This window comes from Artemia sp. Qi Xiang Cuo, chromosome 16 (genome assembly GCF_049724085.1).
Source record: "Artemia sp. Qi Xiang Cuo chromosome 16, ASM4972408v1, whole genome shotgun sequence".
NCBI lineage: Eukaryota > Metazoa > Arthropoda > Branchiopoda > Anostraca > Artemiidae > Artemia > Artemia sp. Qi Xiang Cuo.
In genome coordinates, this window is record NC_142809.1 from 43639265 (window position 1) to 43655726 (window position 16462).

At 35.4% G+C, this 16462-nt stretch overlaps 1 protein-coding gene across 3 annotated transcripts in view; it reads right to left on the bottom strand.

Annotated features, from left to right (window-relative positions):
- Nucleotides 1–15991, bottom strand: part of LOC148942939 (androgen-induced gene 1 protein-like) — a 32928-nt gene extending 16937 nt beyond the window's left edge. The window contains exons 1-3 of one of the 3 annotated variants that reach the window (XM_089101995.1): nucleotides 15919–15991; nucleotides 6436–6602; nucleotides 583–720 (exon numbers count right to left, since the gene is read on the bottom strand). In XM_089101995.1, coding sequence (XP_088958121.1) covers nucleotides 583–720; nucleotides 6436–6594 — 297 coding nt within the window. In that variant the 5' untranslated portion in view covers nucleotides 6595–6602; nucleotides 15919–15991. The other 2 variants (XM_089101994.1, XM_089101996.1) reach the window with 2 other exon arrangements.
- Nucleotides 15992–16462: the final 471 nt, after the last annotated feature.

Consider the following 16462-nt stretch of genomic DNA (forward strand, 5'->3'; position numbering starts at 1 on the left):
GAGATTTTTTATTGAATCGAATAATGCTCCAAACACATGTTTGTCAATAATGAAGTTCAGTCGACTTCCTTTTAGACACAGAACTTTTCTTTGATGCAACTTCAGACTTTACATTCGGCTTTTCCCCCGAGTGAATTAGTTCTTGAAAAAAAAACTTCTTGAAAAAAAAAGAAAATTTTGGATTTTCGTACATAGGGGCTTTAAACCTTTGGAAAAGAGTTTTCTAACTTGTTGAATGTGTGGTATAATTTTCAGCAAAGACACGCTAAGTGCTCTTTGGAGAAGTTTTGCCCCTTTTTCTAAAATTAAGCAATTTTTCTCTTTTAAGCTTAAAATTAAGCTTATAACTTTGACGAACAACTTTACTTTTGATTATAAATATTTAGAATCACCAGAATAAGCTAAGTGCTTTTATAGATATTCGGTTGTCAGAAGTTATCTTTAAGTTTCAGTTACTGTTAGCATGAGTAGCTCTTTACTTACAGTTTGTGGGAACAAACTGCTTGATAACTATTTAACATTCCTGCAATTACTTTGTCGGAAAGATAGAATTTTTTTTTATCATACGATAGAGATACTTACCAAGCCTATAGGAAAAACAACCGTAGAAAAAAACGCATCACGAATGCTTTGTAATGTTGTCCGATTAGCTGTTATTGATTCATTGCTTGTTAGTATATCGATAACACAGCAAAAAGCAAAATATAGCAGCTGAATGTTCTGAAAGAAAAGAAAGAAAATTCTAAGTCTTGAATAAATGGACTAATAATAATTAGAACAATAGCTAAACCTAATAAAGATACAAAATCAAACTAAATGAAAATGCTGGGAAGATAGAAAGAAAGAGATTGAGAGGAGGAGGGAGGGAGAAAAAGAGGGAGGAGGTTGGGAGACAAACGGAGAGGGGGGCGGAGGGAAAGAGGGAGATGGAGAGAGAGAGAGAGAGAGAGAGAGAGAGAGAGAGAGAGAGAGAGAGAGAGAGAGAGAGAGAGAGAGAGAGAGAGAGAGAGTGGGGATGGAGAGAGGGGGATAGGAAAAAAGAAAGAGAGAAATGGAGAGACAGAGAGAGAAAGAGAGAAACAGAGAGTGATGGAGAGAGGGAGGGATGAAGAGAGAGAGGGGGATAGGAAAAAAGAAAGAGAGAGGGGAAAAAAAGAGAGAAAGGGAGAGAGAAAGACAGACAGAGAGAGAGAGAGAGAGACCAGAAGAAAAACATTTTTAGGCCTTTCAAGTTAATATAGCTAAGAACTGACTATTATTATTGTTCTATTTCATTGTGATGTGGAGCAACGCCACTGCTTTCAAAGCTAATTTTGTCTCTTGATCAGCCGTTTGTTGCTCCAAAATGGTAAGAGATATAAACTGAACAATTTTCCTGTATATGGGAATCGTGAAAAGGGACAGAAAATGTTCCGGTGAAGTTTCTACAATTTCCAGTAGTTTTTCAGGAGAAAAAAATAAAAGCCGTTTTTCCTATTGTTGTGCATAGTGCGAAAACAAAACTATCTGAGAAGCTAAACTTGGGGTGGGAAACTTCCAGCTGAACATTATATTGTCTCTCTGACAGCTGGAGAAAAAAATTCCGTATCTCTTCTAGGTTTCTTGGAAATACTTTTGGAGAAGTCGATCACGAATACTGAATTCCGATTTTTGTAGTTGATTTCTGAAATTTTTGATTTGGTGCCCTTTTGTATTTTAATCAAGCAATACTATAAAAAGAAAGCAATGTGACATGTACTTTCCTATATACAAAATAGTTTCGTTCACTTAGAAATAATCTCCAAAGTTGTCATGACGCTTCAAATCTCTTTGATATCCTTGAGGTAACTTTTTTTAAGACAAGGTAGAATCATTTTTTCAACGCGGATAGACATGTTTCAATTCGTTTCTTATTTTAAATAGATGAAATCAAAGGAAAAATAGCCAAAAAGTTTCTTTCAGTGAAGCAAAAAAGATGTCGATCTTTTAAGAGCTGGAGCTGAAATTGGTTTCCCAGAAATAAATTTCCTTCTGTGACTTTCTATTTTGAAGTCTTGATTTTACAAATTACCAACATTTTGTCTAAGTAAAATGTCCTAGCGTCGAAGCTATACTTTTTAAAAATCAAATAACTTTGAATACTGATAGAGATTCATACTATCTTTTCAAAAACCTAAGCAAAATTTCAGTTTCTCTCATAAATTTTGGCAAATAATTCCGAAAATTTTTATTTCGAAACACAAAAGTTCCGATTTTTGAATTTGTTTTCTAAAATTTTCGATTCTGACGTTTATGCTTTTAGATGTTAAATGCAATGAAAAGCAGACCAGAAGACATGTGCTCCTCTACATCCGAAAATGAACTAAGTGGCCATTCACACGGGGCTTAGTCGTAGTGGTATTCGCGACCACGACTTGGCAAAAGCTTCCCGTTCAAACGGGTGCTAGAGTCCAAGTCCTAGACGTAATAACAGATTAATTTGGATCAACTCACCAGGAACTAATCCTAGGCTTTAATCAATTGTATGGAAGATAAAAGGGGAGAAATTTGACAGAATTCTACCAACAAGTGAAATGACATCATTTTGACACAATTCTTAAAAAGGGCTATGCCAGCTTTGCCTTTCCTGAAACTATATGTCTTGTCTTTACTAAGCAATCGTCCCAAGTTGCACGGGCACCCATACGGGGGGGGGGCAGGAGGGGGCACATGCCCCCTCCAGGCTGAACGATGCTGCCTTATTTTTTTAATTTTTGTTTTGAGATTTCTATTATATAGCGTTAAAAGTGCTAATTAGACCAGGTAAGGCGCCCCTGGAATTCAGCCTATGAACGCTCATGCCAGGTTGTATTTGTAAATGCAGCTAATAAAGGCCTGGATGTTACTTTTGAGCAAGTGACCTCCCTGTTACCTCCTATGTATTTTGCTTCATTGAAGTACTGAAGTACATTCTTGTGATTTTTCTCTGTCTTATCATACAGTAACCTTCTGTTCTCACCATGAACAATAAGTTCTTCAAGAAAATCAACTTTTATGCCATTCCATACCTGTATCACTTGCTCACCCTCCATTCTCGTCAAATGTCTTGCAACTAATCTTCAATGTAATTGGTTGAAACTAAGGTTTAGTTGCTTATGAGTTTATCCAGATGGAACAATTATTACTCCTGGGACTTAGGCTCTGAGACCCGTGTGAACAAGAAATTTTTGCCAAGTTATAGTCGCAGTTGCGCCTACGACTACGACTAAGCCCCTTGTGAATGGCCACTAAGAAAATAATTTCTAAAGTTGTTATTACACATCGATTTCCTTGACACCCTAGGGGTAGTTAGTTTTTCTAGACAAGGTAGAATTTTTTTTTCTCAACACAGATAGACAGATCTTGATCTTCTAGCAGCTGAAGCTCACATTGATTTTCCATAAATAAAATACGTTCCGTTACTTTTCTATTTAAGTTTTGTTTGTTCAAATTCTCTACATTTTGACTAGGTAAAACACCCTGGCTTCGAAGTTTATCTTTGTGAAAATCGAATAATTTAGAATACTGATAGACTTCATATTATCTCTTCGACAATATAAGCAAATTTTCACATCTCTCATAAATTCTCGGGAAATAAAACTGAAAATCCCCATTTCGAAACAAATTTTCCATTTTTTTTCCATTGTAGAATTTTTGGTTTTGATGCTTGTTATATTTTATACGTTTAATGCCATGAAAAGTAAGCAAGAAGACATGCACTTTTTTATTTCCGAAAATTGACCATACACTAAGAAATAAAAGTTTACACAATCAACTGTTTCAAGGATACCCACTAACCACAGTAAATATTTCACAGCCACAATAGAGATAAATACAAAAATAATACGGATACAGAGTTTGACAATTACTTCGTACACACAGAACTTATTTGAGAAGTTCTCAAATCTCTAATTACATATTGACCTTACAAATATTAACTTGGAGTAATCATTACACATCTGCAAACGTGATACATGAGTATACACATTTATTATGGGCCAGCTGTGGCCCATAGGCCACAGTTGCAGCAACACTCCACAAGGCCTTGGTGCCCCAAGTCCAGTTTTCTTCTTATTTTTAGTTGAAAGAATGAGTTGAGTCAGATTTCATCACAAGAAAGTTTCATAAAGGAATTCAAGCCAGAATCGGGCTTAAAGTGAACAAAATATACAGTATACATTGTATACAAAATATAACTAATTTTTTACAAAAATAATTTTTCATAATTGGTAACAGACTAGAAAATAGGACAGGTTAGTTGTTCTCTATACTTAACTACTTACCTTACACTTATCTGTACTTACCATACACTTACTTACCCTAGTCGGTCAGAAGATTAGACATAATACTTATGAATATGACACTCAGAAATCACTTTGAATGGCTAGTCAGTCATTTTTTATGTCTAATGATAAAAGCTCATTTTTGGCGTTTTTAGTGGGGAGCAATAGTATTTTAACAAAAACTTAAATGTTTTATAGCATATATTGATAAAACAGCTTGCCTCACCATTTTGGTCTAATTTTGCCAGCCTACAGCAGTAAGAAATTGATCAAAACAAAAAATAAATAGAATACATCTGAATTTAGTTTTAAAAATTTAGATTTCTAATTTAGTCACAGAACTATACCATAACTAATTTAAAAAACAAATTATGATACATATTATTTTATTAATAATACCAGAAGTTAATTTTGTTCACTTTTGTATACTTAAAATAAGGCATTCTAAATTGATGATTGAAGTACAAAATTGACAATCATATTGTCAAATTCCTGTTTTCTTTGATAACCTGATTATGAATATCAGATTTTCCTTGAATATCCTATAATCAGAGTATTAAGAGATTCTCAAATTGACAGTATTATTATTAACAAGATCGTTAAATTACATTATCAAAATGAACACATACAATCAAAATTTACAGGAACAGAATAATAAACTTTCTAATATAAGGATTTAAGATCATAGAATTAATATACACCGAGAAACGAAGTACGAATTTTGAAAATTTTTATTGCAGTAAACCTGAATTCAAATCGAGAATGCAGAATATAAAGCTCAAGGAATTCAAAGAACAGGCTTTTAAATGATGGAATCTAGATCTTAACAGACTATTTCTCTTGTATCAAAAACAGAAGGCAGAACTTGTTTAACAGGCTTGCTTGAGACTTTTTGCAGTTCTTTATACAAAGAATCTGACTTTTCATGGTAAGAACAATAAGCAAAGAGTCACCCTTTTCAGGGACGTCAATTAGAGGGGGAAGGTTCACAGGACATCAACCCTCTCTAGATTTTGAAAAAATATCCTTTTTAAATATATAGTCATTGGAAAAATTGAAGAACAACAACTCCCCCAGGACTTTGAAAAATACTTTTCCCCACCACAAATTTGTCAATTGAGGCCACTGACCCTTATCAATATTAACCAAAATTTCAAAACAACGAAAATAATTGGATTCAGTGTTTGTAATGGGCTTAGAGGGGACTACAGCTTCCCTCTTCTGCAGAAGAATCTTGAGCATAAATTAGAAGATCACATCAATATAATAAACTGCACAAAAAGGGAGGGGAATACCCATCTCCCTCCTCCTCCTAATTCTTATAATTTTGTTCATAAACCATTATAACTGGGTATATGTCTCTGTTTAGGTTAGGTTACGTATTTATTATACGGTATGCTATGGTATGACCCAAAATCTACAAGGGATCTTCAACCCATTAGAAAGTTGGAAAATTTTGCAACTTGAAAATTCCCCTTTTGGCATTTAAAATCCTACCCTCAGGAACCTGTTTTGGGGTGCACTTTTTTAGAGGTGATAATATCAAATTATGGTTATAGAAAGTGGAAAGAAGGCTCATTCAAACAAAACTTACTAATTCTAGTGCCCCTTGTGATCAAATGCCCTTAAACGAGTACATTTGTTCTCAAGCCATTGTGGTGAAGAAAATGTTAAATATAATATAAGATCTCGGTATAGGTGCTGTATCTCCCTATATTTAGTTTAAGTTTTAACATTGCTCTTTACTTTCATGTGAAAAACTTTCAAAAAAAGCAGCAGCAATTATCACACAATAAGCAACCTTATCAGGTTAACGCATTATCACTGTATAAAAAACTTATCAACATGATCAAAACATAAAGAAATACTCTATATTGCAATTTTCATAAATCTAATAAAGACATAAAACAAGATTATAAGAGGTATAATAACTGCACTTACTGCATCAACAAATTTTACATACCTCCATTTCAGGTCAAAATTCATTGACTTCTATGCATATACAGTTTCACATAAGCAACAACAATAAAAACACTGTCACTTCATAAAAAAAGTCTATTGATATGATTCAGAATTTAAAAAAGAAAGTTTTATTTTGTAATTTTTATACATAAAGAAAATACAAACTAATAAAAGCTACAATGATTCTACTTACAGCATCAATGAATGTCAGATACTTCCATTTCCAGCCAAAGTTTATTGACTTATCTAAATATTCTTGAGGGGGCTTTACATTATAAATGTCATAATATAAACCATATCCTAGGACAGAGGCAGCAGTAAAATGGAATAATAATCGAGATCCTCTGTTCATGTCCTTACCTGAAAAGAAAGCAATTTACATCTATTATAGGTTTTATAAGTATAAAAAAAGTCAAAATACAACATACAAAAATGTAAACATCATTGCATAAATGTCAAATGTCATAATATAAACCATATCCCAGGACAGAGGTGGCAATAAAACAGAATAACGATCAAGATCCTTTGTTCATGCCCTCACCTGACAAGAAAGCAATTAACATATGCCATGGGTTTTAGGAATGCTCAAGATAAAGTCAATATACAATGTACAAAAAAAAGCAAATGTCATAACTTATAAACCATATCCTAGGACAGAATCAGCAGCATAATGGATTAATGATTAAGATCCTCTGTTCATGTTGTCCCAAAAAAGGATTTTGTTTGTCCCATTGAAAGCAAACAATTTAAATCTGTCATAGTCTTTGCGCAACAATTTAATTCTATTTTTACTAAGAAATTAGGGTAATTTGGAAAGAGGAGTTTTCAGTTGCATGGATTCAAAATATTTGCATGATTTTTGGTTTCCTCTTGGAAAAAGTCTCATTCTATCTTTATATTAACAGGATAGTTTATCTTCTATTTTACTTTTGCTGTTAATGTGTTTAAACATCTGCATGTCTAGAGCATTTATGAAAGCATTTTACTTGTTTCAGAAAAAAAATCAAGTTTCTGCCTTTTTAAAAACCAACTTGGTTTCTTTCAGGAATGAAACTCAAATTGAGCAATGAAAATTGGTAAAGCCATGTATACAGTCTAGAGTTATATCTAGGCATTAGGATTGGGGAAAAGGTTGGGACAAAAATGCAGCAGTAGCAATTGTTGCTATATTTGGAAAATGGTATCACTTTAAAGCCTTATCAATCAAAAGTAAACAAAGATATGAAGCACACAACACTTTCCCTAGGCTGTTGTCTTTTTCATCAAAGGCACTCCTCTTTAGAAAGGGATAGGGTAGAGGACAATGCACCAAAAGACCTCCCTAAGGCTGACATGATCTAAGGTTTAGTTAGTCAATAGTTTTCCCAGATTTTCAACATTCCCCAAAGTCAAACCACTTTAGCATAGATTCTCCATAGGCTTAGCTATTTTCATGTTACTTTGGAATTACACTTATGTGTCCAATTGTTTGTACCTTCATCTTTGTTTGTTTGTACTTAGTGCATTTGCTGCACAGAATGTTTTTTGTTTCGGAGTAAAGTAACCACTTTTTTGCTTGCTGTTTGTTAAGTGTCTGGTAGAGTGAATGTTACTAAAATGATGGCTACTGTTATTTTTCAGAAAAGTTATATCAGTCACTTGGACAGGACCTTTTTCAACAATTTGGGTTTGTTTTGACAAAGTTAATAGGTTAGACCATAAGTATAGATCACAAATGTTATTATTGTAGCCTATTCCTTTGCATCAGTCTTTAGCTGAATAGTTGGATATTCTTCTGTTGATGGTATTGTCAACACTGCCGTTCTTAGACATTTGATCACAAATAACCTTCTATCGAAACAACAACATGGTTTCCGACCAGGCAGATCAGTCAAAACCAATCTGATTGACTCGTATAATTACATAACTGAGCTCCTCGACCAAGGTCTCCCAGTGGATATGATCTTGCTAGACTTTGCTAAAGCCTTCGAAAAAGTCTGCCATCGAAGGCTTCATTTGAAACTGAAGGCAATTGGAATTCAAGAGGGAGTGGTGGACTGGATCATGTCTTTCCTAAAGAGAAGAAAGCAGCAGGTCAGAGTTTTTGGTGAAGGTGGCAGAGCTTACTACTCTAAAATAGCTGAGGTCTTAAGCGGGGTTCCTCAAGGAACAGTTTTGGGACCTACACTCTTCAATGTATATATTAATGACGCTCCAAGAACCGTTACAAGCAAGCTTAGCCTGTACGCCGACGACTCAAAGCTCATTGGTCCTGTCGAAACTCAGCAAGGTGTGACCTTAATACAGTCAGATCTTGACAGCTTTGGCAAATGGGCCAAGACATGGAGGTTCGAGTTTAATGTCGAAAAGTGCAAGGTTCTCCATTTTGGAAGAAATAACCCACGATGGCAATACTCAATGTCAGCAAATGCCGGTGTGAGACAGCCACTCTCTGAGAGTCCCTCTGAAAGAGATATGGGGGTCGTTGTAGACAAAGACCTTAATTTCAACTGCCAAACCCGAGCTGCAGTAGCAAAGGCGAACCAAACTCTCGGTCTCATCAAAAGTACAATGACAAGTAGATCCCCTGTAATAATCACAAAACTTTACAAGAGCCTGGTGAGACCAAGATTAGAATTTGGAATGTGTGTCGCCACGCCAATTAATAAAACAGACCAGATAGCTCTTGAGTCTGTCCAAAGACGGGCGTCAGAATGAGTAAAGGGGCTCAGAGACAAAGAGTATGAATGCCGACTGCAGAGCCTCAAGCTACCAACTCTGACATACTGTCAGCGAAGAGGTGATATGATAATGACCTACAAACTGCTCAAGTCTGACAACAAGGACCTCTTTCAGCCTGCCCAGTTGTCAAGAACCAGGGGTCATTCAGCAAAGCTTTTTCGGAAGCGTGCTAATGCAAGGAAGAGGAACCATTTCTTCTCCAACCGCATCATAAGCCTCTGGAACGATCTGAGCAAAACGACAGTGAGTTCACCATCCATTGACAGTTTCAAAGCCAATCTTGATAAGGAATGGGAAACCAAACTATGGCTAACGCAATGGGATGAAGCTGATGTCCCGCGGCCCTATCATCACTAACTGGCGTACACTGGACTCGTCCATATCGCTAGCAAGTGCGATTTAAGGTAATTTAAGGTAATGGTAGTGTGGAAGACAGGTTTAGTAACAATGGTTATTGAAGAAACTGTGGTCCTGGTGGTCCTTAGTACAGTAATTGAAAACAAAGATGGATCTCTAAATATTGGATCAACTGGTGAATGCAGGAGCATTGATTCTTTAATTTTAGTACAGTCTGAAGTATTATCAGTAATAAACAATACTTCATTTTCACTTAGGTTCTTTTTAGCCTTTGTCAGTGAATTACAAAGCTGGCCTTTGAGCCTCTTTCCCTTTAGAAATTGTTTTTCTTGTCACATTTCCAAAACTGCATTTTCTTCCTAACTCTTGCATGCAGGAAATCATTCTTCTAATTAAAATATTAGAGCACTGCAAAGCTAACACACACTGTGGCCACAATTGGCAAGAACAAGTTTGTTACAAAACAACCAACAACAATTTCAATGTGCAATGATAATGCCTGCTCAGTAATTAGCCAATAAGTTAAAGCAAGGGCTTTTATCTGAATGTATACATCTCTTTGTAAACCTAAAAATTTAATTTAAAAAAAAAAATTATAAACCTTTGTGCATCTAGAAATTGATTACAACAATGAAAGCATGGCCAGTTTTTACATAACATGTTAGTTTTTTCATTTCGATGGGAATTACAAGATTGTATATATCAGTTCAGTTTTAGTTCTCATTCAGTGAACATCTAAAAAGCGGATTATATATATATGACTAAAATTGTGAAATACATGATTCAACATTCAATTAGTTTGACTTGTGAAATATATATCCTGCAGAGTTTGTCGAGAAGTCAATTATCTTTGGATTTCACTGAGAAGTTCACTCGGAATTGCTGTTAGCCGTGGCATTGTTAACGGCGGCTTAGCTAACTGCACGCTTTGAGTCAGCGTGGATAAAATAATTGATTTTTAAACACGTACGTCTCTCTATTTTAAGTAGCTAGTAATTACCATCAAGATGACGGAAGTCCAGCTATACATTTTAAAGAAATTAAATGAAATGTCTATAGAGCTTAAAAAACTGGATCCCCTGTGCAAAAAGATAGAAAAATTATCTGTGGAATTTTCGTCAATTTCAGAATCTCTAAATAAGAAAATTTGTGAAGTGGAAAAAAGATCGGAAAATACAGAGGCAGAAGTTTGTGAGCTGAAAACGGAAGTTTCAAAGAATAAAAAGATAATGGATAGAATCAAGGCGGATAAAAATAGGTGTAATGTGATACTCTACAATTTTGACCCAAAGATAAGGGGTTCTAGTCTAAAAGAGGACATTCTTGGATGCTTAAATGAAATAGTAAGAGGCACCAAGTTTATGCAGACATATATTAAAGATGTTTTTCGTTTACCATCAAACCAGAAAGACACACCAGTTGTAATTAAATTAGCGTCTATGGAATTAAAAAAATCCTTATTTACTTCGGCTGCACTTTTCAAAAAGTTTCATTTGTCAGAAGCCCCAAATTATACTTGTTCAGATTTTTTGGCATGCAGTAAGTTGATACACATTTTGGAAGCCATGCGTACGGAAAGCCATTTACGTCCAAAGCTGAGGGGTGTGAGACTCTTCGTGGGGGATAAGATTTTCGCATACGATAGTGAATTGGGTAAAGTGAAAGAAATTTATTGAGAACAACGAAAGGTTATAGCAGTAGAGGAAATAAAAACCCATGATCATCAGAGTTCCGACTTAAATCGTAATATGCACACGGATAATAAAGTAATGGACAATGCAAGTTCACTAAGTAACGAAGGATCAAAATCAGTCACGCAAGGGACAGTGAATGAAGTTCAAAAAGAAAAACGCACGAGTGATGAGGTGGCTAGGCCCCATGATGATTTTAAAGAACCTGGGACATCTTACGCTCGTGCAAATCAGATTAATCAGATTATTTCGCGTGAGAGAAGCGGATCAGTCAATTCTGCTGCTAGTTGCCTGAGTTTTGGAAGCACTGCTTCTGTATTTAGTATAAAAGAGGGGGACCTGGCTGCTTTTTTGGTGGGCAGTATCATACCCCCATTAGCAAAGAACCTGTGGTGGATTTAGCTCAGCAGAGTGTGAGAGAGGGCAAAAGAAATAGTAAGAACATTAGCCCTTTGGAGCAGGATAAAGGCGCAAAAAAAAATTCTTGAGAAAGGGAGACAATTCAGGATTACAAATCATTTGGGCCTCACCAGATAGTGAAAGCTCTGGTTTTTTATCAGGAGCATCCTAGTTGGGAGGATATAGTAGTGCCTGGGAACCAGTCAAAATTGCCAAAATAGGGAATACACGGCCATAGTGAATTGTGCTTAAGTTTTGTAGTTTGGAATTTACAAGGTTATAGTGGGGAAAAGTTAGAAAATCTATTAGAGTCAAGTACATCAGCCGGTTGTGAAAGTTGGGATGTTGTTTGCCTTGTTGAGACGTGGAATTCTCTAGATGATTTTTCGTCATGTGAAGATTTTGATGTTTTTGAGTGTTGGAGAAAAGTTTCAGCAAATGGTAAATATTATGGAGGAGTTTCAGTGCTTCTAAGGAAGGGTGCATTTAATTTATTTTGAAGGCTAGAAAGTGAGCCTGAAAATTTATTATGGTTATTATAATCGGTTAAAAATGTTCACCTTGTTGTGTGTGTTGCTTATTTGCGTCCAAATAATAGTTCTTACAGCCATGAAGATACATGGGAATTGGTTGAAAATGAAACTCAGTTGTATAAAAGAATGTACCCTTGCCGCAATTTTATTTTTCTAGGGGACATCAATGCATATACTAGTGAAGAGGACAAGTTGCAGGTTGCTGAACCCCTTGTAAATGAACCAGGTAAGAATGTTTGTTTGGAGAATGAATGTGAGTATGTTTTCCCTATTAGGAAAAGTAGGGATAGGTCTTGGAAAATAAATAGTTGGGGAAGGATTTTAAAATTTTTTTGTAAAAAGGAAGGGTTACTAATTATGAACGGAAGGTTGGGGGGGAGATTTTGGTGTGGGTGATTTTATGTGTTATAGTGGATTTAGCCTGAGTTTAATTGATTATATTTTATGTAGTTTTTCTCTTTGGCCCTGGGTGGTTGACCTCAGGGTTCTAGAGTTGGTTGGATCTGACCATCTTCCAGTGAGTATTATGCTGAGAGCATGTATTCGACAGTCTGAAAGGGGAAAGGAAAGGTCTACGTGTGAGGAAAAGATCCATAAACCAGTTTGGATAGCCAAGGAGAAAGAAGAATTGGTTAAAATGGAACAAGAAAGTGAGAAATTTCAGAATGATTGCAGTTCGATTTGGATTTTTCAGAACCAGCTGAATTGCATCAAATTGTTTCAGTAATTACAGACAATATTTATGAGAGAATCAAGCTATACGGCCAGGATAAAAAACATACGGCCAGAAAAGATGACGTTTTTTTTATGAGGAATGTAGGCAGAAAAGGGAAGAGGTAATTAGGGTTTTCAAGCTACTTAAAGCAACAGGCCCATTGGATCAGGAAACGAATTTGCGCAGGTTAGCTGAATACAGGAAACTAAGGTCAGATTATAATAGGGTTAAAAGAGTTAAAAAGAGAGAGAGAGGCAGATGAAAATTAATGAGGAAATTAAGAGAGCTTATAATGTGAATAATTCAAGAGAGTTTTGGTCGGTTGTTAAATGTTCAATCCAGGGCCGGGAATAAGAGGAGACATCTCAGCAGTTGAAAAGTGGCCAGATTATTTTGAGAATAGGGAGTCAGAATATGTTAGGACAAATGAGTTGAATGGTTCAGAGGATAGAGTCAGGTCTAAGGACGGCAACATATCCTTTAAGACAGAAGGATTACGATTTAAATAGGCCTTGTATCTCCTTGTATTACGTAGACCTTGTATTACAATTTGTATCTCAACAAGAAAGAAATTTGGGATCAGTTGAAAAGGATGAATGGAAATTCATGTCCAGGAACAGATGGTATATCTACAAGGGTTCTGAAGTTAGGAAGGACAACTTTAATACCCATGTTGGCTGCAATTTCCTCTTTTTTAATAAAGAAAGCTTGTTGGCTTCGCTAATGAGACATTTCTGTAGCAGTGCCTCTTTTTAAGAAAGGTAATAGGAAGTTACATGAAAACTAGGTCTATTTTTATGGGGGATGTGGTAAGTAAATTGTGTTGTAAGGTTCTGGAATTTAGGAAAAAAGGGATTCATATGATACAAGTGGGATTCAGATTGACATTCAGCACTATTGACCATATTTTTACTTTGGATGTATTGAGAAGGAAATATGCTAGAGGAAAAAATGGTTGGCTATTCATAGCCTTTTCAGACCTGAAAAGTGCTTTTGATTTGGTAAATAGGAGGTTATTAATTGAAAGTCTGTTAGATATACGCTTGCTGTCTTGCTTTGTAGCAATAATATCAGATATGTATTGGAGGGTGAAATTTGTTGAGAAGGTTATGGGAATTTTTTCCAGGCTGGTTATGTCTCAGTGATTGTGGAACAAGGATGTACTTTATCTCCTAAGCTCTTCTCCTTGTTTGTCAATGATTTAGATAGGTTTATGAAAAATAATGGAGCCCCTTATGTATCTTAGGATTGGTTTAGGCTATCATGCATGTTATTTGCAGATGATATAGCTCTAGTAGTGGATAGCAGAGATAATGTTCAGAAGCAATTAGATATAATAAAAAATTATTTAGAAAAGAGGGATTTAGAGTTAAATGCTAAGAAATCAGTAGTATTAGTATTTAGGAGTAAAGGAGATGTTGATTCAGAGGTTCATTTTAATTTTGGAGGAAAGGTCTTAGAGGTTAAAGAAGAATTTCTTTATTTGGGTGTTAAGTTTAGTGCATTAAGGGGGATGTCTAGGCATGTAGAAGATTGTAATTTAAGGGGTAATAGGCTAATAAATATGCTTTTGGGAAGTAATTTAAATCAGCTAGCTGACATGAGAATCCAGAAAAGAGTTTTCCAGACAAAAGTAGCTTCTGGTCTACATCGGGGCTCTGAGGTTTGGGGTTTTTCTAAAGCAGCTAAGCTAGTAGTAGTTCAGCTAAGATATTTTAAGAGAATTTTAGGCTTGAAGGATTCATTTAGTTCAGTGGTACTGAAAGGAGACTTAGGGCTTTTCTCTTTAAGGATAGTTAGATTGGTTAGAATGGTAAAATTCTGAGAGAAGATAATTAGGCAACCTAGAGTTTGGCTTCTTAAGGCAGCTTATTTGGAGAGCTTGAAGGACAGAAGATGTGATTAATGGTCAACCAGAAGTAGTTCAGCTAAGATATATTAAGAGAATTTTAGGCTTGAAGGATTCATTTAGTTCAGTGGTACTGAAAGGAGATTTGGGGCTTTTCTCTTTAAGGATAGTTAGATTGGTTAGAATGGTAAAATTCTGAGAGAAGATAATTAGGCAACCTAGAGTTTGGCTTCTTAAGGCAGCTTATTTGGAGAGCTTGAAGGACAGAAGATGTGATTCATGGCCAAATCAGGTCAAGAAAATACTGGACCTTTGTGGACTTTTGGAGATGTGGAATGAAGAAAAAGGACCAATGGATGAAACCGTTTCAGGATGGAAGGAAGTCCAGCAAACCCTAAATGACCAAGAAATCCAAAAGTGGCAAGCTCATAAGGACCAATCTATGTCTTTGAGGTTTTACTCCCAAACCAAAGACAGTTGAGGGGAGGAAGTTTATTTTAAATTTGGGTTGAATAAAGAGGATTTGAAGAATTTGTTGTTGGCAAGAGAGGATAGTTTGGATTTAGGTGGGAGAAGGAAATTTTTGGGAAAGTTTAGGTTGGCGGCTGGCCCTTATTTTTGCCCAATCTGTGGATTGGTGAATGAAAGCTTATTTCATTTTGTATCCGAGTGTGAAGAGCTGTCTTAGTTGCGGAATGAATGTTTTGGATGAGTGTTTGGGAGTGAATACTGGTTAACTGAGTGGGTGGCTGAGAGGAACACATGTGCTATTAAACAGTTGTGTAAGTTTCTTTGTTTAGGGATTAAATATAGGGAATCATGTTTAGGGGATAGCCTGTTACTATTTTTAGGATTTGAATTTCATTATATGGTGTTTGTTGGTTAAAAGCTGAACCTTGGTGTGTTTATTTTTTTGTTGTTCTTTTTTCTTTTTTGATTTTTATTATCTAAAGTTGTATTTTGTTCCTGAGCTTTGGTTTGTAGATTTTATTATGTTTTGCTATGGCCCACAGGCTTTTTGCAATAAATCTTATCTTATCTATAATAAAGGTCTATACTACCTGAATGCTGACAACTAACATTTTACCTTAATTTTGAATCCCTTGTTTTGGCCATCATAAGCCTAGTTTTTACCCTTGAAAATGTAATTCCTGTTGTTTCAGTGGGTATATACCTAGAGAAAGAAACACGTTAACAAAACAATTTATACTTCATAATATGCCAAATATTCACATACGTCAACTAGTTTCCAAGATAACAATGACCCCCTAAAGTAGAACTTTATCATTTCTTGGATCTGGTCAGATTAGGCTGGTTTCTGAATTTTAAATTTACCTTCGTTTCTACAGAACATTTTTCTATATTTTCACCTGATATAACTGTTCTCACACTAGACTTTCTATAGTTTTACCTCTAGTATAGTTGTTGAATCCTGTCAGAATTGGAGCTTATCTTGGACGTTCAAATTAAATGCTAAAATTTTTATAGGCAGCGGCAGCGATTGCGTCGGTTTTTAATTCAACCACAAAAAAAAAAACCAAAAAAAAAAAAACCTGCAGAACCAATGGTTATAGTCAGGACCTCCAAAAATGATTACTTTGAACACAAGTAAAGATGTGTCCATTTTGAATATTGTAAAATTGCTTGCCGGTTATTCATCTTCAAAACCCTACTTAACCAATTGAGAAAAATCTATCTTCAAAGTTATAATTGGGACAAAATGTGTTGCTTATTTCTTGTTCAGGGGGCCTGAACAATTGTAAAGCTAATGATGACACTAAAATTTTAACTATAGCATCTTGTTTTATGTTAACAAAGGTACTAATTCAGTTCACAGTACATAAAAGACGAATGAACGAATGGTTTTATTCAGTGTTTAAACCCGTACAGAGTATTTCACTATCTAGTCTACAAAATACAGCATAAAATATCAAACACTGAAAAACACAAGCAAA